Source organism: Pangasianodon hypophthalmus, chromosome 16, assembly GCF_027358585.1.
Source record: "Pangasianodon hypophthalmus isolate fPanHyp1 chromosome 16, fPanHyp1.pri, whole genome shotgun sequence".
Classification (NCBI taxonomy): Eukaryota; Metazoa; Chordata; class Actinopteri; order Siluriformes; family Pangasiidae; genus Pangasianodon; species Pangasianodon hypophthalmus.
The window spans coordinates 17,782,335-17,810,315 of NC_069725.1; the positions used below are offsets into that span (position 1 = coordinate 17,782,335).

General features: G+C 36.9%; 1 protein-coding gene across 2 annotated transcripts; it reads left to right on the forward strand.

The window, feature by feature from the left end:
- Positions 1-1,065: 1,065 nt before the first annotated feature.
- cd34 (CD34 molecule) lies at positions 1,066-27,981 on the forward strand. 2 transcript variants are annotated; one of them, XM_034311767.2, is made up of 7 exons: positions 1,066-1,273; positions 11,706-11,846; positions 12,237-12,412; positions 18,130-18,228; positions 20,969-21,067; positions 23,406-23,525; positions 25,031-27,981. In XM_034311767.2, exons 1-7 carry the CDS (start codon positions 1,183-1,185, stop codon positions 25,217-25,219), a joined length of 915 nt encoding a protein of 304 aa, XP_034167658.2. In that variant the 5' UTR covers positions 1,066-1,182; the 3' UTR covers positions 25,220-27,981. The 2 variants fall into 2 exon arrangements, with proteins under 2 accessions (XP_034167658.2, XP_026776454.3); XM_026920653.3 differs by lacking the exon at positions 20,969-21,067.

Sequence of the window (27,981 nt, forward strand, 5' to 3'; positions counted from 1 at the left end):
GTCACTATGATGTCATTATTGGATATGATGGACAACAAGCAAGTATGCAAACAAGTGAGTATTATTCAGATGAATAACTTTGTGTGAGTGTTAATTTGTACTTACAAGCTGGCCTCCTCATGGGTAAGAGGATGATTATTGGGCCCTTCTTTAAACAAATGAGGAAAGAAAATGAGTATTGTGGGAGACTCGTGTGCTCCACTCTGGGCTCCCATTGCACCCATCTGGCCAAACTGTTTAACAAGCCATTTTGTGAGTGGTCCCCAAGAAAACATAAAGCACAGCCCTGTTTCCAGATGCTCTCTAGCCTTACACACACACACACACACACACACACACACACACACCGCTTCATGTGAAAAATCACTGTCCTGTGTTGGGGGAAACAAACAGAGGATTTACGGTGACTAACTGGAATACAAATTTTGCACGTGTGCATTCTTGTGTTAGAGGGTTGCAGATGAAAAATGATATTAAAATGCATCACAGTGCAGTTTGGATTTCTACAAGCCTCTCTGCTGCACACACAATATGAGACACATTCCAAGGAGCTTTTGCTGTTTTGGCCAGGTGCGTCTATTAAAATACAATAAACAGACACGAAAGATGTAATGTTAAAAAAAAGAAGTATATGCATATATTCTGATACCATGGTTCAAAAATTACTGTCTAAGTTATATTTTCTTTTGTGAGTGAGTTTAAGATGCATGATTTGGGGAGAAGTTATGGTGATAATGAGTGTATAATGATATAATGATGGTATTAAAAAAAACTCAAAAATAACAATAAAGAAGAAAATACTGTTTTAACACAATTTCAACACCAAACACACTTATAGCCATGCCCTTCTTTTGTTTCTTTTGTTAAAATCTCACAAAATAAAGTGGTGGTCGGGCTTGTTTACAGAGAGGGGGATAGGGGAGAATTTACACAAGTCAGTGAGAAAGTGGGTGTGGAACATGGGAGAACATGAGCGAGAGACAGAGAGAGAGAGAGAGTGGGGGAGAGAGAGAGAGGGGTGGGGAAGGGGGGAAGTGGTGGGACCATATAAAACCACCAGAGCACAAACCATGCTTTATCCTGCCAGTGTGTCCTGCGCAGAACATATTCAGTCACAGGAAACCCCTAAGCTCTCCTCCAGCACTCTAACATACGCTCTCTCACACACTCACACACTGCAGCATGCTCACAAAGAGGATGGCCATGAGGAGAATGAATGAGATGTGCAGAAGGATGGCTCTAACTTTAGTCTTCTATGTTCTGCTGTTTCACAGTAAGTACATGCCGAACTCTGCAGTAAATACTGATGAGAATTTTTTTATTCCCACATGCTAAATTTTGGAGCTGTTTCTGATTAAGAAACGTTTTCTTTTGTTTCTCAAGGTTCTAAATTGAGCTTGTTCTACATTAGTTTTACAAATATTTAATTTATTCAAGTTAAGCAAAAACAACTGAAAGAGTGCAATTCAGCTAGGATGGCTATATTTTTTTTTAAGAACTCATAAGACAGAATCATTTCATTTCACTAGGATGGTCTACAACTTTACTTTCAGAGGTACATTCATTAATGAGAAGAAGTAGCTTGTAAATATTTAAACGGAGTAGGCTGGTTTAAAAAAGTAGCGGGAAGTTGAAACAAAGAGGGCTGGCTCAGAGTGGAAACTTGCCGTTGAACATAATTATGGAGTTTATCCTACTCATGGACCGGGTGGAGCCGGGCAGGCATGTGTGTAGAAAAAAGGTGTGTGTGTGTGTGTGTGTAAATATAGAAGACAGTAGGCAGTACGCAGCCATTTTCTCCTCTTATTAACAAGCCATTTCAAAAGGAAAACTTCTTAGCATCTTTGTTGTTGCCGCACAAAGGATGCGGCCGTTCCTGTGTTTACTTTGTGCTCATCCAAAGGAAATGAGTGTTTACATTACTGTGATGGACGAGGTTGTGTGTATGTTTTGTAACAGAGCAAGTGACTGCATGTCTGTTGATTGATTGGATTAAAATACTTGAAACTGACACTCAATTTAGTAGCAAGCATGCTCAGTGGTGCGTAGAATGATTTCTAGCCTCTCCTACCCTGCCCATTTCTACTGAAGGTGAGAGCAGGATAGCTAGCAGTGCTACTGGTAATTGCAGGGTGAGGTCTGACTTGGACGCTGCTCTACATGTGAGGGCCCAAGTTTTTTTGGTTTTTTTTTCTTAGTTCAATGGAACAACTTCTGTAAAGCTTGGTGTCAGTACAAGGTAGCCTTTACCAGGAAAGTAGACCTGGCAACAATAAGTTCATGGAAACACACCACTATACTGCCATTAGTGAGGAAAACGCAGCAATGGGTTTAAGCACCACAAACACACTTACAAGACACGCACTATTTTGATATTTATGTTAAAAAGGAAACTACACACCCTGGCTCTTCAGTCAGAGTTTGGCTTAGGTCATCTATGTCATGTCATTTAAAGATTACAGATTCCGAATTCTTCAAGATGACCTTTATGTATTCTAAATATTGCTTGAAATAAAACAAAAAGGGGGGAGGGGCTAAATGTGTTTATTCTACAGCAGTAAACCTAATGAAATTTCAGACTGAAAAGTTTACCAATTAATTAACCTTCAAAAAAACTGCCCCTCCCTTGCTTGAAACACAGACTAACACATATGATCATTCCCACCAGTGTGTTACATTGTTGACACTGGTGTGCAATTGACACTAATGTGACAGATTCTGCTTGAGGTGGTCAATATTCACTTTCACATTGGATTAGCTATGTTGGCTCAACTGTAGAGAACTGTAGTAATTTTTTAAATTCTCAGCCTAAAAAAAACAATATTTTTAGACTGTATCTACTATGAATAAGGTTTAATCAGTGACGCAGTGCATGGTGTGCGGGTGAAGTCATTGGCCCTAACCGCACAACTGCAGTTATACTGGACTCTTTTCTGTTGATTGAGCCAATGATGATGTTGTGATAAATTGATAGCCCGTGTTTCACTCAGTAAGCATCCAATTTCTACATTTATACAAGTCCTGCAGTACTTATAAAATATTTTCAGAAGGTCAGGACAGCAAGCAGGTTCATCAAAGTTTGCATGCGTCATAAAGAAGATGTCAGGAGTAGATTGGACAGTCAGCTCCACTGCTGAATTAGCTAATAAAAAATAACAAATGAGTGGAAAAGGCAGTTTCACTATTCCTAAGACAGTTTCACAAAAAAAAAAAAAAAAAAAAGATCTCATTCACTGACAGTTTGAAAGCCTACATTAGAGAGACATTAGCTCCCAGCTGTTAGTAAAGCAGGTAGAAGAGCGAAGAATATGGACTGATCTTAAAATTGTAGGCAGAATGTGTGAACAGATCAAATTCTTCTCACACTTGCATCAATACAATTTCAGGTAATTTCCCCATGGACTGGAATCGAGCCTGAACCTGAAGTTTTCAGTCAGGTGGCAGAGTGGCAGTGGTCTAACTGAAATGACATTTAGTGCTATCCAGGCTTCATTGTGGAATTATTTATAAGGAAAGCCAGACTGTATTTGGATTTGACATCAGGCAAATGCTTTCACATTTTAATTTGACTTGCCATACTACATACCTATGCAATCCGTGCTTTGTCGCGCCTGTGTTGTGGGTCACTTGCTTGTTTGTGAGTGACCATCTGGCTGTTTCAGCCTTGCTCTTTTTGGATTTAGTTCAATTTGACTTTGTTTGTATACAAACTCTATCTAGTACACTCACTTGCTTATAAATAGACACATTATAAATAATGGTAAGTAGGAAGTCAATGCTATTTCTATTGATCTTTTCTCATAATTATTGGTTAGGGAGTAAGGGGAGAAAGTGAACGTTATTTCTTTTTGTTTTGGGTAAGTCAGTTTGTTTATTCGGTGTATCATTAGTTTTGGTTTGCTTATTGTTTTGGTGTAGTCGGCTTCTGAAGATCATATCCACACCCTGTGTGATCAGGAAGTAGTGTGTTTCCATTGCTAATGTTGTTATTGCAACACATGAGGAGAAAGTCCTGTCCAGAGCTCCAGTTACATACACAACACCCTTGGCAACAGCTGGGCCAGTCTGGAGAAACATTGAGGAGCACAGCACTTAATCCACGCCCAAGCAACCAGCTTTCCTGAAGTTTATTAGCCAGCTTATCATTGCCAAAATATAGATTAGACCTAACTGACATTTTTATAGGCCCCACCAACACAGTTCAGCTATTCAGTGAAGAGCAGATGCTAACTTTCACAAGCTTTTTGCCACACAAAAAGCACACAGTCTTGGCAAAAGCGAAAGGGAAGTCCTTGGCTGCAAGTGTCCATGTACATTTTTGTGTCACCTTTCTGTAATAAAAGCAAGACAGATGGCAAATTTCAATACAAAAACCATCCCATGAGGAACAGCGAGATCATTATGCAGCCCCATATCACTCTGCCTCACATCTGGAACATTCTCTGCGACAGACAGTCAAGTCCCTAGCCAACATAAACATGAGCCAAAAATTGCCATTCACTTTCTCATGGCCTTCAGCTATTCATTTCTGCAGTCTTTTCGTTCTGGCAAAATACATTTAACATCACGTACTTTCAGTTGAGGAACTGTTATGTAAAAAAGAAGTACATTAGGTCACCCTCTTTGGGTGTGCTTTATCTCAAGAGACCTGACAAATCAAGATATAGAGTCATTACTAATGTGAGATGGCAATTTGTTTGGCCTTAGTTTGGCAATTCAAGTTGAACTCACACAAGCAGACATGATTTTTCATTAATTTATTCATTCACTTTCACCAATCGCTGAATGATTGTGTTGGATCTTGAGTCTATCCAGGGAGCACTCGTCGTGAGGTGGGAACACACCCTGGAGAGAATGCCAGTCCAACGCAGGGCACCATGCACACACACACACACACACTTCTTCACACCTTGGGGAAATTTTGAGTTACCAGGCCACCTATTGGCATGTTTTTCAGAGGAAGAACCTGGGGTAAACCCATTTAGAAATGGAGAGAACATGAAAAGCTCCACACAGACAGTAACCGAAGCTCAGGATTGAATTAAGGACCCTTGAGCTATTAGGCGGCAACTCTACCCACTGCGCCACTGTGCCGCCCCAGACATTATTAGTTATAATCAGATTATTATTAGAACTCTGGATGAGAAGGAGATTGCTTAATGAGTTCTGTATTTTTATACAATAAAACAAACAGCACCACACCCTAAATTCAACAACATTACATAATTGGCAATACTGATACATGTTAGCAACAGAATGCACAACTTAACCGGTATTTGCTAGAGATTCAGAAATATCAAGGGCACAGATATTACTAAGAGGCCATATCATAAATTTTTGTTTGTTTAAACAACAGCATGTGGGAGTAAGAGAAAACTTGCATCTGTACTCATTTCTTCTGTTTCAGTAATTGCTGTTCTTGTAATCCTTTGTTCCCTTCTTTGTTGGCATAGTGATACAATTTTACAGTTGCTAGGCGTTTAACAGAACACACGCTTGCTCCCAACACTGCACATTCATTTTGAATGAGAAACTCTGGCAACGTGCACATCCAAAGACCTAAGTCAAAACATTAGAGTGTAATTAGCCCAAAGATACACACAGCTCTGCTAGCAATGGAAAATCACAAGCCGTCAGAGTCTAGTGCTTGCATCAAATCCAGTACTTCTACAGCTATGGAAGTTTGTAGATTTACCTCAGTGAATCCCCAAAACATTACAACCAGCTTATGTAACAACAAATGATTTGTAATTCTGAGGAATATTAAAACCACAGGAATATATTAATCACATAAATGTATTTTTCTTTGCTTGTCATCACATTTGTATTTTTTTTCTTCTAATAACTGCTTTATGCTTGTTAATAAAGAGAGTTGACTAAACAATGTTGGTATATGCATCATGATTGCATGAGGAATAAACACGTAAAGGCCCTTTAAGTCCTGCAGTAATTGCCCCAGGTAGTTAATGTTGAACAAACAACACAGGGGCTATTTGATCTAATGTTCACTAATTGAAAACATAAGATTGCATCCTTTTCCTGCCTCTGAGAGCACCAGGGCTTTCTCATGCCTGCCTTTCCCCCCATAACCACCGTTTTAAAGAACCCAGGGGATTTGTTATGGTTAGCCAAAAGGAGGGAGGGTGCAAACCTCAATCTCAGTTTTCTTTTGTGGAAAAAGTCTTGAAGCCCCACAAATAGTCTGTTACAGCTTTCTCCAAAAGCATTGTGTAGGTTCAGCTTGCAGTGAACTGAATATTTAGATATCCAGTTAGCCGATGCCTGGCTGAATTTGTATACATATGCCTGGGAACAAGAGCTTGAATGCAATCCATGCACATGAGTGTGTGTTGTTAAGAGCAATGGGGTGTGGGGTGTTGGGGGTTGTAGCTAGTATTCTAACTAAGAGTAAGCCCATATCTGGATTGTAAAGGGGGTGGGGGGGGGGGGGGGTGGGGGGGGCTGGATAGGAAAGGGGTTTGAGATACAACTTTGAATTATTTTAATGAGATCATGAGAACATAAGAAAAAGCCACCTATTTATCAAACTCACAGATTGTGCATTCCATCCTAGGTGCTTACAGGAAGTCTGGCATATCATAACAATCCAAATATTCTAAAAATTGCATGTCTGGGGGTTTACATATGATTAACTGAATGTGCTCTGTAAAGGTTTTAAGACAAAGCAGTGGATGGTTAAATTTAGAGGGTTGTGTTGGAATATGGGGAGTGCCCCAGTTCACTCCCACATGGCCTGGTCTGAGAATACCCAAAAGCGTTGATGTCATAGCTTGTTTGAGGACTCAAGGGGCTTAGATAACATTCCTTGACCAACAGTAATTTAATTCCTTTACTCTGTGGGTTTTTTGGTGTTTTTTTTTTAAAACTGTTGGAGTATAGACTCCAAACCTTCACAGTTAGCCTGTCCAGGTATATAAATAGTTCTCTCACTCCTGGTGGAGAGAATAACCAATGTGCGGCTAACATTTCAGGCAAAAAGTAGATGTAGATAAATGTAACCTTACTTTGTGGAATTTGAGCTGGCATTTCAAACCACTGGTTCCTGATGGGACAAAAGGAAGCTGCTGGACTGCTGCACAAACATCTGGAAGTAGGGGTTGACAGCAGGGATGAGGAAAACTGATGTTCTTTTTTCTCAGATCCTGGGTGGAGTAGCTGTGTGAGCCCCAGGCTTGAGGCCAAGTCCAGGATTTTAGTGCAGAGTACACAAGGAGGAGAAAAGCTCCATGGAGACCTCCACATCTGCCGCAATGGAGAAACCCCTCCCTGCCAGATACCACATGTTTAGTTCTCTCTGAGTGAAACATAGAGCTGATTACAAGACTAGTCTTCCCAATGATTCCCTCACCATGACCTTTAATTCCTCTCTGCCCTAGGTCATTTGTCTGTGTGGCTTTCACAACTAGACTACTGAAACGGGACACCAAAGGCATGGCACGTAGAGAGGGAATATGATTAGAAGCCAATCTTAATCCATTTCACAAGAGAGAGAGAGAGAGAGAGAGAGAGAGAGAGATTGACAATACAAAAGCGTGGGCCTCAATAACACAATATCATATTGGTAATAAATGAGAAATTCAGATGTGGATGTTGAATCTAAAGACATATCATTTTTGAATTAATAATTTTTTTTTAAAGATATATGATTTAGCTACATTTGCTTCTTAGGTAATAATCTACAATGAAAAGGCTCCCTTTGATTTTTTAATCACTATATTAATACAAGTTTAATTATAACCATATATACCTACTGTGAGATGCTGTAGTTTACTCTTTTTCTTTTTTTTCAAAGGCTAAATAAACTATATGTTCAATTGAAGCACATGTTTTTATCAGAGTTGTCTTCATTGAGTTGTCTACTTGCTCTGGATACCATCAGACATCATTTCAAATCCCTCTGGGACTGTTGTAAATTCCTGGGAATAGTTTCAGTACTTTCAAGGGATCTCTTCATGTCTTTGGCGGGATATATAATAACATGGGTGGAACAAGTATATTTTTCAACATCACACTGGCTCCCCCTGTGTGCTGTTTCCAATGTGGAAAACACATTTAGACGTAGCATCTCTCAGAGGTTCTGAAGAACAGTGAGGCTCTTTGGGTAGTGTCATTATGTCAAATATTAGACATGGAACAATGCACACTATAAGGAGTACAGTTGTACTTGAACTTGCAAAATGATCTCCCCTGTATAATAGCTGATTTTTAACATCACAGATCTGATTATGTGATGTAAAAAATGATAAAAACCTAATCTTAATTAGAAACTTAATCTGAATTAAAAATCTTGTGTTGACATTTCAGGACACAAAGTGACACAAGTTCAGGCTGGTAGACAAGTTAAACTGGACCAAGATTAATACTTCTGTCATTTGAAATGATCAAATTGTGATTACTATTATTATTATTATTATTATTATAGAGAAAACACAGACATGCAAGCTAACTATATTCTGGAGTGACTATGAGAACCACAGCTAGCTCACTTTGAAGCAGCCCAACAATATGCGTCTCATTCACACTCAGGGTGTGGTTAGAGAGCTAGAGATCAAGTCTTGAAAAGAAGTATGATTATTTCATTTATCAGAGAACATAAAGATCCCAAATTGGGAGGCCTTTTGGTTAGATTTGTTTTTCAGCCATTCAAAGGACCAAGAAGGTGCATTATATGTACAGATGGGTGTCAAATCAAAGGAAAAACAGAAGGATCTGTCGTACTGTGAATAACATTTTGCTGAATCCACATCTCTTCCCTTCCTGGGAAAGGTGACTGCAAGTACGAAGTTATTCTAACTCATCACCTATACTGTGATGAAACATTTCTATCCTGATGGGAGTCGTCTCTTCCAGGATGACCCTGACCCCATCCACAGCGCATCAGCGCTCACTGAATGATTTGATGAGTATGAAAATGATGTTAATCATATCCTATAACCCTCATAGTCATCAGATCTCAACCCAGTGGACCCAACCCATGTTAGATAGGGGAGGGAAGATCTTTGGGAGAATTGATGTTCATCTCTCCAGTACAGTTCCAGAGATTCACAGAATCTATGCCAAAACACATTGAAGCTGTTATGGTAACTTGTGGTGACCCAAAAACTTAAGACTCTTTATGCTGTTTTTTCTCCATTTAATTTGGTAAGTCTGTCTGTATGTGCATGTTGTCACAATTTTTTATGATATAATGATGTAGAGTTGCTAGTGACTTTTGATGCACCACACTAATACTCAGAATGTGACTAGTGTGCTGTGCAGTTACGAGGTAACAGAAGCAATCGCTTGTTTGTCAGAGACTTGCAAGAGTGTGTGCGTTCTTCTAAAAAGTTATAGCTTCAATAAACATGCCAGCTTCTGGCCTGCATGAGTTAGTGTGCGGTGTTATGAACAGTAGGAGTTAGGTTCAGTCCAGCCAATATCACACTGTGATTTTTCCATGAGTAGGGCCACAAATATACACAAGGAACATATTGTTTTAGGATGCTCAATCTTTTAAACATGTAGTCATTTTTTTCATTCTTGAAGAATGGTCTGTGGTTTATTAAAGATCTTTTGGTAATTGTAATGTGATATATGAGCTCAACATGAGCTCATACTCAACATGGTCTAATATACAAATTCAACATTAATAGTTAAGCTTAAAGAGAGCAGCAAGGTTAACACTTTTCAATTTTTATGACCTTATTTATATCAAATCACTTTTACTTTTGAGAGTTTTATGTAAGGTTGGGCAATGGAATGACATGTTAAGCCAAACTGATTCTCACAGTGGAGATTTTAAGAGCTGGAAAGCTATGGGTGTGGCAGTATGTTCTCTGATATTAATAAGAGAAAGGCAAGCCACCCAGCGTGTGTCCTAGTCAGCATTCTGAAGCTTAGGTGACAATGAGTTTGAGGATTAGGGAATGCCATCAGGAATGTCTTCAGAAAGGCTTTTCCTTTTAGAAGGTTCAGGGTCAGCAGTGCACATGATCTACTGATGAATACATTAGATATCTTTTAGTTTTTATCAATAATCATTAGATTAAAGTTCCAGGCAAGGGTAAATGTCACATTTGTGGCATTTATTTTAATAACATTTAAGCCTCATTATTATATGCATCACTGAGAACATTAACAGAATACAGCTTAATATTTAAAGTTCATGTCCTTATTTCAGAGCTGGAAAAGGGTTTAATATATTACACTTCTGTTATAGTTTCTCATGTCGCCAAAAGCTGGGAGTAAATCACAAAAACACAAACAGGATAATCCAAGAGCAATGCAGTCATCACAAGCATGACTGTTTTACTGCATTCATGTTTTAGTGATAAACTAACTGAGACAATGTACGAGGGTTACTCAAATGAAAACCTTTGTTTCGCATTGTTTATTGCAAATAGGTGTCACAAAAGCATATAATTTCTCTACATAATCCTCATTTCATTCAATGTCAGTATTCCAGCACTTAACAAGTGTCCGGATTCCACTAGAAAAAGAAAAAAAAATTCAGTTGAATTATAATTTATGTCGCACTTTTAAGGTTTTCATTTGACTCACACTTGTAGTTTGAGCTGAATGGGAAAGATGCATTGTTGGGGGTGGCAAAGCTAAAGGTCATGACTTTTTCAGGCTAACGTTGATTTCCCCAGGTCAAGATGAGAATGTTGTCTACACATTACTGAGGGTCCTTGAAAAAAAAAACATGCCACATTGTTGTCTTTCACCTCAGCCACTAAGTAAACATGCCACCCTTGTGAAAGAAACACTATGGGGGCATTTTAAAAGCACAACAGTTCGTTAGCCGGCTTTGTTTGCAGATGCTTTGTGTGTGGGGCCATTCCTTCATGTGAAATTTCAGTGTTGTGTTACATTTAAAAGGTCGTGCTGAGAGATAGAAGACGAAGTCAAATAATGGATTAATGACTTAAAAGTAGCTTAGGGTTTGGGGCTGAAAAAAGACATTTTATTAACTATGGAACAAACATGGGTGGGTCATCCCTTGGCCCCCATGTGACACTTATTATGTTAAGGATGATGAGCTAAGTTAATGAAAACTATTTGAATTCAGTAATTATCTCCCACACTCAAGTAAGCAGCTTGAATAATATTGTAAAGAAATCAGTATTATTTTACATTAAGATTCCCTTAACTGACATTACAGTATTTAACACAATAGTTAACATGAACAAACCACAACCACAGCATTAATACACATTAAAAAATATACCAGCAAAGTAAGTAACACTTCATTAATAACTGATGTGCTTAGATAATAAAACAAATAACCTAAATAATGAATACCTGTATTAATTAATGTCTATATCATCAATGAGTAAAATGAAACCAGCAATGATCAACACAGTATGAACTAACACCTTAATGAACATGTCTGGGTTTGTTAATTGGAGAAATTCAGAATGTAGGCTGAAAAGCAACTTTTAATATTTACATCTGGAGACCAGAGATCAGTAAGTTATCAACATTGACGAACATTCTGATATATTATGTTGTGATTTTTAGATGTATAACAGATAATAAGGCTTTGTATCCACTGATTTCACAATACTTCTCATTTCTAAAATGTTCAAATCACAATTATCTGCCTAGGTAATTTTCACATTATCCTTTCAGATTTTAATATTGCATTTGCATTCCTTATTGGAAAATGTTTTAGATTTTCATATTCAACATTTCCTGTTTAGTTTGCCAGGGACAGTCTGAGACTACAGAGGAAGTAACACATCAAACAAGTGCGATCGTAAAGCTTAATAGCACTCAGACGTTCTCTGGAGGAGCAACTGATCCAAGTATCACAAACTCCACAAACAGCCCAGCTACTGAGGGTAAGAACTCTCCTAAAGACACTTTCCATGTGCACTTTCCATGTGTCTTTTACTATGCTCATACAAATTCAGTCATACTATTTAAGTGAGCATATTAACCATCATTATAAACATATTCAATAAGACATATGCACCATATATAAAATTAGTATAAAGCAACTGTGAATATAGTGCAGAATATTGTCCATTAAAAAGAGAAAGGATAAATAATAAAGGAGTCAATACTCTTTATGCAACTATGTGTACCTGTGTCTACACAAAGTCATCTAGTCTTGCTCTGAGAGAATACAGTACGCAGGATTATCAAGCACATTTACTCATTGCTAATCATAATATGGGCTACTTCCTAATATCTTTATTCATAACCATTACAATGTTATCTTTTTACAGTTAATCAAGTTACTGATCAACCTAACCCTTCAACCCAGGATATACTCACACTGTCAGCAGGATTGCAGAGAGACACAGCCGTCATCGATGAACATAATCGTGAAACCCTATCTACTCCTGAGACAACCACATCACAATCTGTGGTGCATGGACATGATGATCAAATTCCACAAGGGGTGAGTGATTCTCACATGCACTGTGTTTGTGAGAATAATTCTAAAATTCATTCAAAAAAAATTCAAGAAACCACAAAAAAAAATGTATATAAAAACAATATATCCACACATATATACAATTTTTCTCAGAATGGTACATGTGTGGACAAGGAGGTAGTGAATGTTAAGCTGTGTTGCGTCAGTAACACTTGGTGGTAACACTTTAAAAATAACAAATCATAGGTAACTACGCAGGAACTAAGTAGGAACGAATGAGTAGTTCTTCTTTAACACGTGTCTTTTTCATAACTTGTTAATTACTCAGTATGTTGGAAGGAGTTCACTCTTAACTGTGCAGTAATTACCGAGTCTTAAGAAGTAATTACAGAGTCTTATGTATCTCATGCAAAACTACCAGCTAACTATGACCTTTTTATAATAACTATTGATTAATTGCTGATCACAATAGCATTAATTCCCAATAGCCAAGCCTTACATTCCTCCTGGAGATCTCCTACCTAACCTCTCCTAACCTATTCCAGTACCTCCGTGTCTAAACTGTAAATGTCTATATGAGTTATTACAGGGCTCCTCAGAGGAACATAGGGTCAGAGTGTTGTTTTAATTTAGCCAGTCTTAGTCTAAAGAGAGCAATGGACAACAATAATCTACAGAAGGACAAGGTTGTAATTTAACAATGAGTAACAAGTATTCTTCATTAACATTCTTTCAATTTTTTTTTGTAAATAATTTTCTTTAAAATAACAAAAATAATGTGTAATACTATTCCAGATCATCATTAGCTACTGAAGAACAACACAGTAACAATTCATTCATTAGTAATAAGTTTCAGTTTATTGTTTAAACTCATATCCATATAGTTAAAATACATGCAAACAACATTCTCAACTTGGAGCTGTTATGGTACAAACAGTAGGCGCTGTATCTGTAAAATGGAGATCCTGCAATGTTAAATGCTGTGATATCACAAGCGCAGCTGAATTCTCAAATTATAATGTCATTAATTTTATATAACAGTATGGCTCTGACAGTAGTTCCATCTCTAAGATAATTGATAGGTTTATATTAATGTGCTTGTTCTAACATGATATCACTTCTATAGTATACACAGGAACTTGTATGGTGAATGCTCCACATAATTTAAGGCTAATAAATAGATTTTAAATTTCTGTTGTTTAACAAAGAAAAATGTATCGTTGCGAAAGAAAAAAAATACTAATTAATAAATATCACATAAATATTTTGATTCTTGATACAAGAAAGTCTTCAGGACAGAGGAGTTTACACTTTGGGGTTTCTCATTAAGCTGCATGACAAGCAGCTACAAAATCTAAAACTTTTAATACATGCAATAAACAATTTAAAAAACTTAGTTCAAAAGTATGGATTTCTGTAGGACTGATATAATTATGAGAATAAATGATTTACATGCTTATTTTGTCTTTGCTTTATATTTTAATAGATGCAGTAGGCTATTAGAAAGCACTTTGCATTCTAGCATTAGAACATGCATAGCTAGAAATATACATTACTTAGAGCTTATAACTTCTCTTAAACACCAACAGCTTAGTGTGAGGCAACAGGAAGTAGATGAATTGTTTTAATTTCTTGTAAGCTTAAAATGGATGTAATTGCCATTTTGCCAGGGAAGGAAGCTTCAGTTAGGAAAGATTAATGTGTGGGCTAAGGCGGTTTGGGGTGATTTAGTGTATGGGGCCAGAAAATGGAGATCCTGTTCCACTTGCCACTTTATGGCAGAGCTAAATTATCTTTTCACACAACAGTGAAGAAACAGGTGCTTCCACTCCCAGTGGCCTTGGGTTATGACCACCAAGGCACAGGAAGTGGAGAGAAGGTCTGTGGAGTAAGATGTGGAATCTGTAAAATAGATTGTCCCATTGGTAGGGATGGTGAGAATAATAGCAAAGAAAAGAACTGTTTTCTCATTAGGCATAAAATTGCCTACTATAATACATGATATATTGTTCATTGTGACAGATGTTGAATATTCTATCAGAATGAGGTTTTTTTAGGGCTTTCCTCCGACCATTTTGAAAGCCACACCCATGTCCCACCCAGGACTGGCAGAGGCTCTTCATATGGAATGTAATACCTGCTTGCTAAAGAAAGGAATCAGAGGCGATTTCTATTATTGTAACTCATACTTCATTCCCCAGCTAGGAACCACATTACAGACAGACCTACATTACAATAATGTTTGGACACGAGCTGCTTCACACATAGTGGTGAACTGTTTGAATAGCCTAAAAACCTTTACCTATGTGCTGCGTGCACTACTCAGCAAGAACTGGAAGTAGCGGTAGAAGAAAAATATGGTGGGTCACAAGTATTCTGATGATAGGAATGTATGAGGCTATGTCATGAGAGTTACCCTCATCTCAGCTAAACACTAAAGAGAATACACATGAGTAAAATTAATGTATCTACCATTGCATGTACAGATGGGTGACAAGCTAAAAAAAAAACAAAAAAAAAAAACTGGTGGCTCTGTTAGTCTGTAGGAGGCATTTTGTTGGCATTGTCCGGATCCACTTGTTCTCTTAGAGAGAAGAGTCACTGCAATCAAAACAAGGTCAATACAGTCACAACCAATACAAGGTTCTTCTGTCTGCTCACATTTATCCAGTGATGAAACATTTCTATCCTAACAGGAGTGATCTCTTCCAAGATAACTGTTGCCCCCATTCACAGGGCAGGAGGTCCCATTCACAGGGCAAGAGGTCCCACTGAATGATGAGTGTGAAATTTATCAAATCCGTAGGCTATGGCATTCACACTCACCAGATCTCAACAGAATTGAACACTTCTGGGAGATTTTGGACCGATTTTTCGGTCTTTCTGGCTCTCCACGAACAACATCAAAACACCAATATGCACCTGAATAAGAGGGCTTTGGCTGAATGCATGTTGTGATGACGTTACATGATGCATTTCGCCCAAATCTGCGGAAAGTCTGCGGTAATTTTGAAAGATTGCAAGCTCCTCCAAATATTGCGGAGTTTACTTGATTTTGCGTTAATTTCTGCAATCTGCGATAAGGAATATCTTTTGCAAGAATGGTGTTCATGACTCCAGTTCAGTTTTAGAGACACCTTACTATGGCGATTTATATTATTGTTTGACACACATCTGTATTTTAACTATTTAGGTAGATAATTCAGAGACACTAAAATATTTTATAGAAAGATTTAATAAAACAAAAGCAAAACAGTTATTAATGTGTAAACACAAATATACACAAGTATTGCACACATTTGAATATGCACTGATCAAGGCTAGGCAAGTCACAGATGCTTACAAACTGGAGTTTACAAGGTAGGGAATGGGTTTGGACTGTACTCTGCTCTGTCCCACCCTGTGACTAAAGGAATATGTGTCAAAAATGGATTCACTGTGAAGCTCTGGAAAGGTTTGCAGTGTTTTCATACAGATTCATGCACATACTGCTGTTTTCGAGCCCATATTTTCTTGATCATGGTCCTGGGAATAAAAGAGAAGAAGAAGGACAGAAAGAGAGAAAATGATAATCTGTCTTCATTGGCCCTATAATCCCCAACCCTTATGACTTCAAAATGAGGGAGTGATTCATAAATGCTTCCAGAGGCATGTCAGCACTGATATCCAAATCTGGATCATATTATCTCTTATTCTCTTATACCACATTTTTACCACATTATATTAGTTAGTCCATATTAAATACTGGTAGTGCACATTTGAAGTGTCACTTCATGTTGGTGCCAATCTAAACACATTGCATTCCTAATTATGACATATTAGGTTATTCAGTATCACTTTACTTGGATAGTCCACTGTGGACACTCTATAAACAGTCAGCAAACCATGTGCAGACTGTCAAAAGTCTGTCAGGTGACTTTCATCAACCAATCTATTAACTAATTCTAAACAATATATCAATATTTTATGGTTGGTTATATTTAATACAGTAGATAATGTGTACACTCTTGGGCAAAAAAAATGGGGCCAAGCCCAAAATGGCAAAATATTAACCTTTTAATGATCTTAACAACAAATCATTGGTCAGGAAATTAGCAAGAATTAAACAATTAAATAAAGGAACTTTGTATGAGATAGCATTTACCTTTGATTTCTTTAAATATTTGAGCCTTGTGGCGCTTGATGGGCTGCATCAGGTGTGGCAGATAACCAATAATCACCAATCTTTTAAGAAGAAACATCCCAGAAGATATTTTTGGGAAATTTTGTACATCTAGACATGTGTTAGTTTGAATTTTACATCAAACATTTTAATCATTATCATGATTTTACCTTTGCATATGAGAAGACTATATAAGTGAATTTCCCTGTTTCTAGCTTTTCCCCAAACAGTTCACTGCAGCAAAATGAGGAAATGGTGGCACAGGAGCTCTCAGGAGTGCATTTGTTTAATTCTTGCTAATTTCCTGCCCAATGATTTGTTGTAAAGACCATTAAAAGCTTAATATTTGCCATTTTGGGCTTGGCCCTTTTTTGCCCAGGAGTGTACACTATCACATTGTCCCTTTTATATATTTAATGACATGTTGAAAAACAGATAAATATCATTTGTTTAAATTTGTTGTGGTTTAAATTTGTCAGCTGATAGGATGGTTCTTGACAGTCTGTAGGTGGTTTGTAGCGTGTCTAAAATGTAGAGTGTCTACCAAAATCAGGTGATACTGTGTATTCATAAGCTACTGCAGTTTTTATTTAATGAACATAACTGCAGCATTATGACAAAAACACAATGCAGTTTTTGTTTTGTTTTGTTTTTTTACCAGTTTCAATTTTATTCTAAAAGCTAAGTAACAGTAATTGCAGAACATGATGGGAAGGTGATTGTCCAGAGAACCAATCTCCACTGCTGCTGAAAATGGTGCTCTAGGGCTGCCTTCAAATGAACTGAACTGTGGTGTGGTCCGCATCAAGGATGGTTCAGTATATATGACAAAACAAATCTGTGATTTTTACACAAAAAAAGCAAATTAGTAGAATTACTTAAATGTTTTAAGTTCTGTATTAAATTACTTCATACTCATTATGTGGCTAAAACCCAAAGTGTATATATTTACTTACTTTACTGAGTTAAATTTACTATTATCTTTCTGTTTACTTGAAACGATTGCAAACTAAAGTGGGGACGCGTTTTTTTTTTTTAACTCGATTTGCGTACATGTTCACAGAACTTTAAGCTGATTTAATTTTGCCTGTTATGGATGAATTGTTTTCAATATTTCTTGTTTTGTGTCAGCTTTAAGGCCTAAGGCTGTTATATAATGAAATGTTTTGAAAGATCAAGTGTTTCAGTAAAGTTTTCTTGGTTCACCCTCTTTGCGTTTCTCAGCCAGGTGTATGGTGTGCCCATGCACATGCCTTTGTTCATTAATCATTTTGCATGCTCTCAGTTCTCTGCGTATGAAGGCTGATGTGACTGTATTTACTCATTGGTGTACTACTTCTGTTTGGAACCATTAAACATGTTAGTGACCATTAAGTAGCCATGACATTATTTAGATAGTGTGTTCTTTATACAGTGTTGAGGTTTATGTAGCTTATTTAACTCAACTTGAAGAAAAATGTACTTTTAGAGCAAGTAAATTTCTAGTTAACTTTGCTTGTATTTTTGTGGAAATTGTTACCACACTTTTCCTGAGTAAATGTCATTCTTTTTTCACCCAATGGTGCCATCTCTCCCCCAGGTAAGCAACACGGACGTACCCAGCATTCCACATGATGAAAAAATTAATCACTCCAGTCCACTTTCTTCCATTGCTCCACGGTCCATTCCTGATACTCAGGTAGGTGTTTTTCACCAGTTTCAATTTTATTCTAAAAGCTAAGGAATAGTAATTGCAGAACATGAAGGGAAAGTGTACATCAAACTTACAGCAAAAGGTGTGTGTTGAGACACACAGCAGTATGACCTCTTAGGTCATTTTCACACTAGCATATTTTGGTCCTTTAAAACCCAGAGTTCAGTACAACTGATGAAGTGTGAATGCTGTTTTTTTTTTACCTGGGAATTGTCCAGAGAACCAATCCCCACTGTGTTCTAGGGTTTGCTTCAACTGAACTGTTGTGCGATCCGCATCGGGGCCTCATTTATCAACACTGAAAAAAAATGATTCAGTGGTTCAGTATATATGACAAAACAAATCTATGATTTTTACACAAAAAAGCAAATTATTAGAATTACTTAAATGCTTTAAGTTCTGTACTAAATTAATTCATATAAATATGTGGCTAATAACCAAAGTTTATATTTTACTTACATTACTGTGTTAAATTTACTATTAGTTTGCAAGTGCAAATATTGCAGTATTGCAAGTGCCCTATGACCCTGTTGCCAGTTCACTGGTTGTCCTTCCTTGGACCACTTTTGGTAGGTACTAACCATTGCATACCAGGAACTGTTATGTTAAGACCTGTTGTTTTGGAGATGCTCTGACCCAGTCATCTAGCCATCACAATTTGGCCCTTGTCAAAGTCACTCAGATGACCATTTTTCCTGCTTCCAACACATCAACTTTGAGAACTAACTGTTAACTTGCTGCCACCCCTTGACAGGTGACACTGAAAAACTCCTAAAAAAGTAAATTTAACTAGCAATTTTCTTGTTTTAAAAGTACATTTTACTCAAATTTGAGTTAAATGAACTACATAAATCCCAACACTATATATATTTTATAGAAAAACTACATGTAAAAGTGCCATTTTTTGCTTTTTAAAGTGAAGTTGTTTACTTTACTGTAGGCTTTTATTTATGCAAATGAGTGTGGCCATGCACAAGCACACCAATTTAGAATGTGTGGGATTTATCAATGGCCATTGCTTACAGCTATACATACACAAGTGTGATAAATACCAATTTTCTTGTACGTACACGTGGCTCTTAAGCACAAATTTAGTACTTGTTTTACTCACTCTTTGATAAATGAGACCCCAGGTGTGGAAACTATCTGTGCTCAGCGCTACATGTAACATGATTGGTTCAACTTTATGCTGAGTATTACTTCCTGTTTTTACTTTTTGATGCTGGGGACAGGGTTATTATGTTATTAACAACTTACTAATTATTATTACTAATTATTATTAAATAATTATCACATACAACATAGGCAACTATACCATATAAGAGCAGGTACTGTAAATGCTTCCTAGGTGAGCACTCATGGTAGAGTTTAGCTATTCCTAGCAAAGACATAGTAACTCAGTGCAGATAAGTGGACATGGAAAAAGCCTTATTAGCCTTTCATGTTATATAAAAGCACATAGCTTTACTCATTTCAATTCAAGAAATTCTGCCCTGATAAGGATTATGGATTACACCTTATATTTATTATTACAGTTTCCAGAACAGATTAAACAAAAAGCAGCAGTCATAGTGGTGTTATTTAACAGTATTACATATTACTATTAACCATTTCTTTAAAAAAAAAAAAAGCAATGGCTAGGTTTCTTTTTAACTGTAAAAAAAGTTCTCGGTCATATTTACAGGGCAAAGACATGTTAATTTAACCTCTAATTCTCAGGTAAGAATGTGAAGCAAATCCAAAACATTACTGACAATATAGAGACTGAGATTGTACTGCCATCAGATAAACCCTGCTTTAGTGTAATATGAAGCCTTGAGGAAAGTATGACATGATGTGTGTATTCACTGGGGTGAAGATTCTCAATGAGAACTCCTGGATGAACTTTCTCCACCGAAAGGCCCATTACTGACATCAATTACACCCAACATATGCACCCATCCCTACTTTATCCATTTTTACACAAAAAAGCAAATTAGTAGAATTACTTAAATGTTTTAAGTTCTGTATTAAATTAATTCATACTCATTATGTGGCTAAAACCCAAAGTGTATATATTTACTTACTTTACTGAGTTAAATTTACTATTATCTTGCAAGTGCTCACAAAACTAGAAAAAAAAAAAGAAGTAATGTTTACTTGAAACGATTGCAAACTAAAGTGGGGACGCGTTTTTTTTTTTTAACTCAATTTGCGTACATGTTCACAGAACTTTAAGCTGATTTAATTTTGCCTCTTATGGATGGATTGTTTTCAATATTTCTTGTTTTGTGTCAGCTTTAAGGCCTAAGGCTGTTATATAATGAAATGTTTTGAAAGATCAAGTGTTTCAGTAAAGTTTTCTTGGTTCACCCTCTTTGCGTTTCTCAGCCAGGTGTATGGTGTGCCCATGCACATGCCTTTGTTCATTAATCATTTTGCATGCTCTCAGTTCTCTGCGTATGAAGGCTGATGTGACTGTATTTACTCATTGGTGTACTACTTCTGTTTGGAACTATTAAACATGTTAGTGACCATTAAGTAGCCATGACATTATTTAGATAGTGTGTTCTTTATACAGTGTTGAGGTTTATGTAGCTTATTTAACTCAACTTGAAGAAAAATGTACTTTTAGAGCAAGAAAATTTCTAGTTAACTTTGCTTGTATTTTTGTGGAAATTGTTACCACACTTTTCCTGAGTAAATGTCATTCTTTTTTCACCCAATGGTGCCATCTCTCCCCCAGGTAAGCAACACGGACGTACCCAGCATTCCACATGATGAAAAAATTAATCACTCCAGTCCACTTTCTTCCATTGCTCCAGAGTCCATTCCTGATGCTCAGGTAGGTGTTTTTCACCAGTTTCAATTTTATTCTAAAAGCTAAGGAATAGTAATTGCAGAACATGAAGGGAAAGTGTACATCAAACTTACAGCAAAAGGTGTGTGTTGAGACACACAGCAGTATGACCTCTTAGGTCATTTTCACACTAGCATATTTTGGTCCTTTAAAACCCAGAGTTCAGTACAACTGATGAAGTGTGAATGCTGTTTTTTTTTACCTGGGAATTGTCCAGAGAACCAATCCCCACTGTGTTCTAGGGTTTGCTTCAACTGAACTGTTGTGCGATCCGCATCGGGGCCTCATTTATCAACACTGAAATCCCAACACTAAATCCCAACACTATATATATTTTATAGAAAAACTACATGTAAAAGTGCCATTTTTTGCTTTTTAAAGTGAAGTTGTTTACTTTACTGTAGGCTTTTATTTATGCAAATGAGTGTGGCCATGCACAAGCACACCAATTTAGAATGTGTGGGATTTATCAATGGCCATTGCTTACAGCTATACATACACAAGTGTGATAAATACCAATTTTCTTGTACGTACACGTGGCTCTTAAGCACAAATTTAGTACTTGTTTTACTCACTCTTTGATAAATGAGACCCCAGGTGTGGAAACTATCTGTGCTCAGCGCTACATGTAACATGATTGGTTCAACTTTATGCTGAGTATTACTTCCTGTTTTTACTTTTTGATGCTGGGGACAGGGTTATTATGTTATTAACAACTTACTAATTATTATTACTAATTATTATTAAATAATTATCACATACAACATAGGCAACTATACCATATAAGAGCAGGTACTGTAAATGCTTCCTAGGTGAGCACTCATGGTAGAGTTTAGCTATTCCTAGCAAAGACATAGTAACTCAGTGCAGATAAGTGGACATGGAAAAAGCCTTATTAGCCTTTCATGTTATATAAAAGCACATAGCTTTACTCATTTCAATTCAAGAAATTCTGCCCTGATAAGGATTATGGATTACACCTTATATTTATTATTACAGTTTCCAGAACAGATTAAACAAAAAGCAGCAGTCATAGTGGTGTTATTTAACAGTATTACATATTACTATTAACCATTTCTTTAAAAAAAAAAGCAATGGCTAGGTTTCTTTTTAACTGTAAAAAAAGTTCTCGGTCATATTTACAGAGCAAAGACATGTTAATTTAACCTCTAATTCTCAGGTAAGAATGTGAAGCAAATCCAAAACATTACTGACAATATAGAGACTGAGATTGTACTGCCATCAGATAAACCCTGCTTTAGTGTAATATGAAGCCTTGAGGAAAGTATGACATGATGTGTGTATTCACTGGGGTGAAGATTCTCAATGAGAACTCCTGGATGAACTTTCTCCACCGAAAGGCCCATTACTGACATCAATTACACCCAACATATGCACCCATCCCTACTTTATCCATTTCTCTCACCATATTCCCTTTCGCTCTTGTCCTTGCTTTCATTCTCTCAGAACTGGAAGTCATCTTCTGCCTGAGGCAGAGTAGCAATTACATTCATACAAGCATAAATGCACACAATGGGCCTCGGTTATCAATCTTTTAGTTAAATGTTATTTAAACAAACCAAAACTAAGAGTAAAGCCTGAAAAACAGAAGGCCAATAATATAAAACAACTGGTTTTACCACATTTTCTTGATTGTGTTCTTAGCCCCTGACCAAGTGAACTAGCATGAGGATGTGTTTTTGATAGAGACTACAAAGCACTTCTATAAGTCGCTCTGGATATGGGCATCTGTTAAATGCTCTAAACGTAATAAAAATAAGCAATTATACTCGACAGCATATTCCATATACAAAAGTGCGTAATGCATGCAAATTATATGTTTTGGACTCGATCAAGTCGAGATTTACATAAATTAGCCGTCTTATGTGTAAATTTATACACACTCGGGAGCATGGGTAGGAAACGAACATTTTACCAAATTTACAGGATTTTCATGAATACCAAATTTCTTGTGTAAATGCTTGTACTAACAATTTATACATAAATCCATTCATATGTTTGATAAATGAAGCCCAATGTTTTGCCAAGCAATATAAGTGGGCTCTTGATGGTCTCCATACCCCAGTGCTTGTGCCTGGTATTTAACTTTTAGAGAAACTACAACGAGAACATAACAGTAGTTAAAGAGCTCTCTGTACAACTCAGTGTCAGTAACAGTCCTTCTGCACCTAACCTCGAAGGCATACTTACAGTGGCATAAAAGCAATCTGTGCTGATATATAAGGTTATGATCACCAGCAAAGTGTCACCAAGTACCTGCTATAAATATCTGTAGCTAATTCATTTGTCATTTTGTGTGCAGTCTGGACAACCGCATGTGTTTGTGCCCGTACTGGTGTGCGGGTTAATCCTTGCTGCTGCCCTGATCGGAGGATATGTAGTGAGGAACCGCTATTGCAGAAAGGCCAGTGGCATGAAACTAGTGAGTACAAATCACACATAAACACACACAAGATCTTCTTTCAACTCCAATAAATCAAATCCTTTCTTCTCTCCAATGACCATATGACACAGTGGTGGGCCACTTTTCACTTACATAGTAGTGTGTGTTGCACTGGTGTAAGTGTATCAGGTACAGCAACATGGCTGTTTTCTTCCCTAACCAGCCAACTGTAGTCAGAGAATGATTGAAAGAAACTGTGATAATTAGATACACTACCATATCACCAATTGCCAGTGTCTCAGGTGTGCTGAGAATAGTCCACAACCCAAACAGGTTCAAAAGTTGAATGCTTTTAACAGAATTCAAATGTACTCAAATACATTAAAATAAAATGGAATGATTTTGACTGAAATTAGAAGTTATGATGTTTTTCTATAACAGGGGCTCACACTTAATTTCATGACAATTCGTATTAAAAAAATGTTACTAAGGGGATGGGTTAGTATTTGTAACCTTTGTTCACCTATGTTCATTTAAATTAATGAGAATTTTAATGGGACCCATTTTTTTTTTTGTTTAAAGTACATTTTTTAAAGTAACTTCCATTTCTTTAAATGTAACTATAAAAAAATGAAGAACAGGAGAGCTCGATAGGCAGTAACAGTACTAAGATGATTGGTTGTGGAAACCATACAAATTGGTATAGATTTTCATTGGATATTTTGAATATACTTATAAAATAAACAGAATAACAACTGATAGTCCAGGCAGAAGAAAATATTATTCAAGTAATGAAGTTCAAGATTTGTAACACGTACATTACAAGGTGTAAATAAAAATCTAATGAATAAAAGGCATTTTATTTTTCATGTAGTGGTTCTTGAGTAGGACTGCAAGTATTCATTTTCATTAATAGTTAGGCAAAGTACTAATCTCCGAAAAGACTACAAGTATTTTCCCCCACTATGCTCATAATGCGTATGATGTCCAAGCATTTATAATCTAATGCTAGACTTTCTGTGTGTCAGTAAATATCTTTCCTGTCTCTACATCAGCTGGTGGGTGCTTTAATTAGAGCACACTCATTTGAGCTTCAAGTTATTTTCAAGTGGATTTTGGTGTAGAAGTGATGTTTTCCTGGAGAAGTGTTACTAGGCTTGTGATTAAGTGGTGAGCATCTGACACCCTATCAGAAGAAGTTTTTCTCAGCACACACCACTGTATCACAGCATTATCAGAGTGAAATATTACCATTTTTATAGACATGTCAAATTGCTACACGTTTATCAGTAATGAAGCTCATTTTAAAAAAGTGCACGGCTCTTAACTTCTTACAGAGACTGAAAAAAATGAGGCTGTAATTTGGCTGATTAATGGAGCTATTGGAAGTAATATAGTACTAACAATGTTTGCGTCATACACAGTAAAAGAGGTTAAATGGGTGCTAACAGTTCATTTCCTGGAACACATTCTTATTTATCATGGGCATGTTGCATGTGGAGAAATTATTCTTTACCCAGTGCTTGGTATGTGTTTTCCCCCAGGCAGAGGAGTCGTACATGACTGATGAAGATAACCAGGGCAACACTCTGGTGTCTGTTGCTCCTCTGAACCCACCTGAGAGCTCGGAGAAACCAAGCCAGAATGGCGAGTCCCTAGAAGCCGTGAAGATCCAAAATCCTCCTGCCGCCACCAATGGTCACTCTACCACCAAAGCTGACACTGAGCTGTGAGAGTCCGTCTCAACTACACAGGCTCTGGGTCAAAGTTCACCATCCCAGGCCTACAAACAACACTAGGGAACTGAAAAAAAAAATACTCTCTTTATCTCAATACAATTAGTACATAATGAGGGTTATTGATAGTTATTATAATGTAATTTGGAAATGGCTCTTGATGATGATGATGACCAGTTGGGTGGGTTTCCCAAAACGTTTGTAATGCTAAGTACATCGTTATCTCGTTCATAAGAATGTTCTTTAATTAACAAGCCTTTACCGAAACTCTTTACTAATGTAGTGCGTCAACTTGTTTGTAAATTAATGAGTAACCTGATCGTTTTTCATGAAATACTTGGTTATTTGGAGCCTGCATGCAGTTCTACCTCAAAAAGGCAGAGGCCACTCATTTTTATGCAAAAAAGCCTCACAGTTGTATGGAGTGACTGTGATCTATTGCCCTGGTGTTAACTTGCTTAATTAGCATCTGTGAGTGTTCAGAGTGTAGTAGATTCAAACCACAGCTTCGTTCACTGTCTGTGTGGGGTTACACGTTGTTCTTTATTAATCATGTTAGCTATACAAAACTGCATTTAAAACTGTGTTCATGTAAATCTATTCACATGGAACCAACAAGCATAAGAAATGAATTTATGTTGAAGTAACATATTTTGTTTGTGTAGAATCAATGTACAATTCAATTAACTTTCAAGCAAATTCAATGAACTTTTTTAATGTAGCTTTTGTACTACCTTTGTCGTTGCTGTTGTTGTGTACACTGAAAAAAAATCACTGAAATTTACTTGATTCAAATGTGTATTGGTTCCATGTGAATGAATTGATTTGCATTAACACAGGACTCGGGAGCTGAGAGGCAGTGACGCTACCCACTAGACTACTATACTGCATTTGGTAACAGCTCACACTCATTCCACATAAGTCAAGCTGAAAGATTAGATTAAACCTAGCATAAGCAATAACTGTGTGATGAGTAACTGAACATCTCTAAACAGCTGCGCTGATGAAAGAAAATTCAAAAAATTTAAGCATAATAACAAAAGATTTCACAAATAAAACACTACACAGAGAGGGTAGATATCCCAGAATGCACTGCCATGAATAATTAAGTGCTAAAAGCCAATCAGGCACTTCCAGGACCACAATATGTAAACTGTACATTTAATGTAAACGTTATATTTTCTCTTAAATCTGACAATATATTGCATTTTTTCAGCGTTGCCCTTCCAGACAAACGTAATTTCTGTTGTAAATGGTTATTTACAAACATCAACATCTGTTTATGCCGTGTAAAGTCATTGATTCATCTAAAAAATTTACCTCCAGACTGTGAATCGAATGTTTGACTATTGACTCGTGCGGTGTGCAGACTCGACTCGGAGTGGGCGGAGCCAACAAAGAACTACTTACAACTCAATCTTTAAATCTCTCATAACGAAAGCTCCCAGGAAATACTCACTAAATAAGCTCATACTTAACATATGTCTTTCTTAAAGTTGTTTGTTATTCGCTAAGATTCATCGTTGTTGGGAAACCCACCCCAGGTTCTTATCTTTTTATCTGGTTATATCCTTTACCCTTCCCACACACAATCAAACCTTTTATGAATATCTAGTTGTTAACTTCTACATAAAAAATTAAGTTAAAAATAAAGTTTGGTTGTTTGGGTGATGATAAAAAAACAGCAGTTAAAATATTACATAATGTTGTTATATGATATAGTATTATATAATGCTAGTCTATTATAATGTGAAGAGTGCAAGTGCTGTGGCTCTCTGAGCTGATGTTGAATAATGGTCTTGGGTGGGTGTCCTTCAATAAGATTGATTGCTGGCTTCCATAAGTGTATACAGACTTGGACAGAGTTAGTCCCTGTTCGTGTCCCAATGTTCCACAGTTTCCTAACCCTCCACATGGCTCTCTGTTCAAGAGCACACTTCTTCTTGGGTCATCCAATGAAGAAATGATCAAATTGAATCACATGGGAGTTCTGTTTGCTTGTTCTTTTTTTATGCACATGTGTGAATTGTATTTCTAAAGTTTCAGATGCCATGTGTGAATTATAAATATGAGTGATGCCATATTTCATTGGGTTGATATAAGAATGTGTACCTATGTTAACAGTACTGCTCAACCTTTGTTTATTAAACAATGTGACAATGTGATGACTTGGAGAGTTAAGGTGATTGCACAGCATTTGTTTGGTGCTGGACTTCATTCGCTAACAATTACCATGAACTCCTTTTCATCACTGCAAACCACAGCTCACACCGGACTTCAAAATCCTGTAAAACAACCAGGGCTTATAGGTGATTGATGAAGATGACCTTTTCAATGGACCAAGACACATTTTGGAATTGTATATTTGTCCTAAACCAGTATTATGCTCTTTTGTAATATCTCTGGAATGTCATAGTTGTAGTGGGCTATCCTGAAATCTGTCCTTCTTCTTTTATTTTAATGCAATTATTGATTGTTAATTGCCAATCAGCCAAAGGCAAACAATGAACAGAGCAGAGTCCCGCAGTTGGCTTAATGAGTACGTGGACTCCCATTGCAATAGGCGTAATGCTATCAATTGTTATAGCATGGCAGCCATGACTAGTAGTGTTCTGTTCTTTTATTTAATTCATCCTCCGTCTATATTTAACATTCCACTGTTCTGGGTCTGTGGTCTGTGTACTACAATTCTTATAAACTGAAGAACTTGTTTTGGTGTAAGTTTGGAATATGAATAAAGTTTTGGAAACTAAATTCAA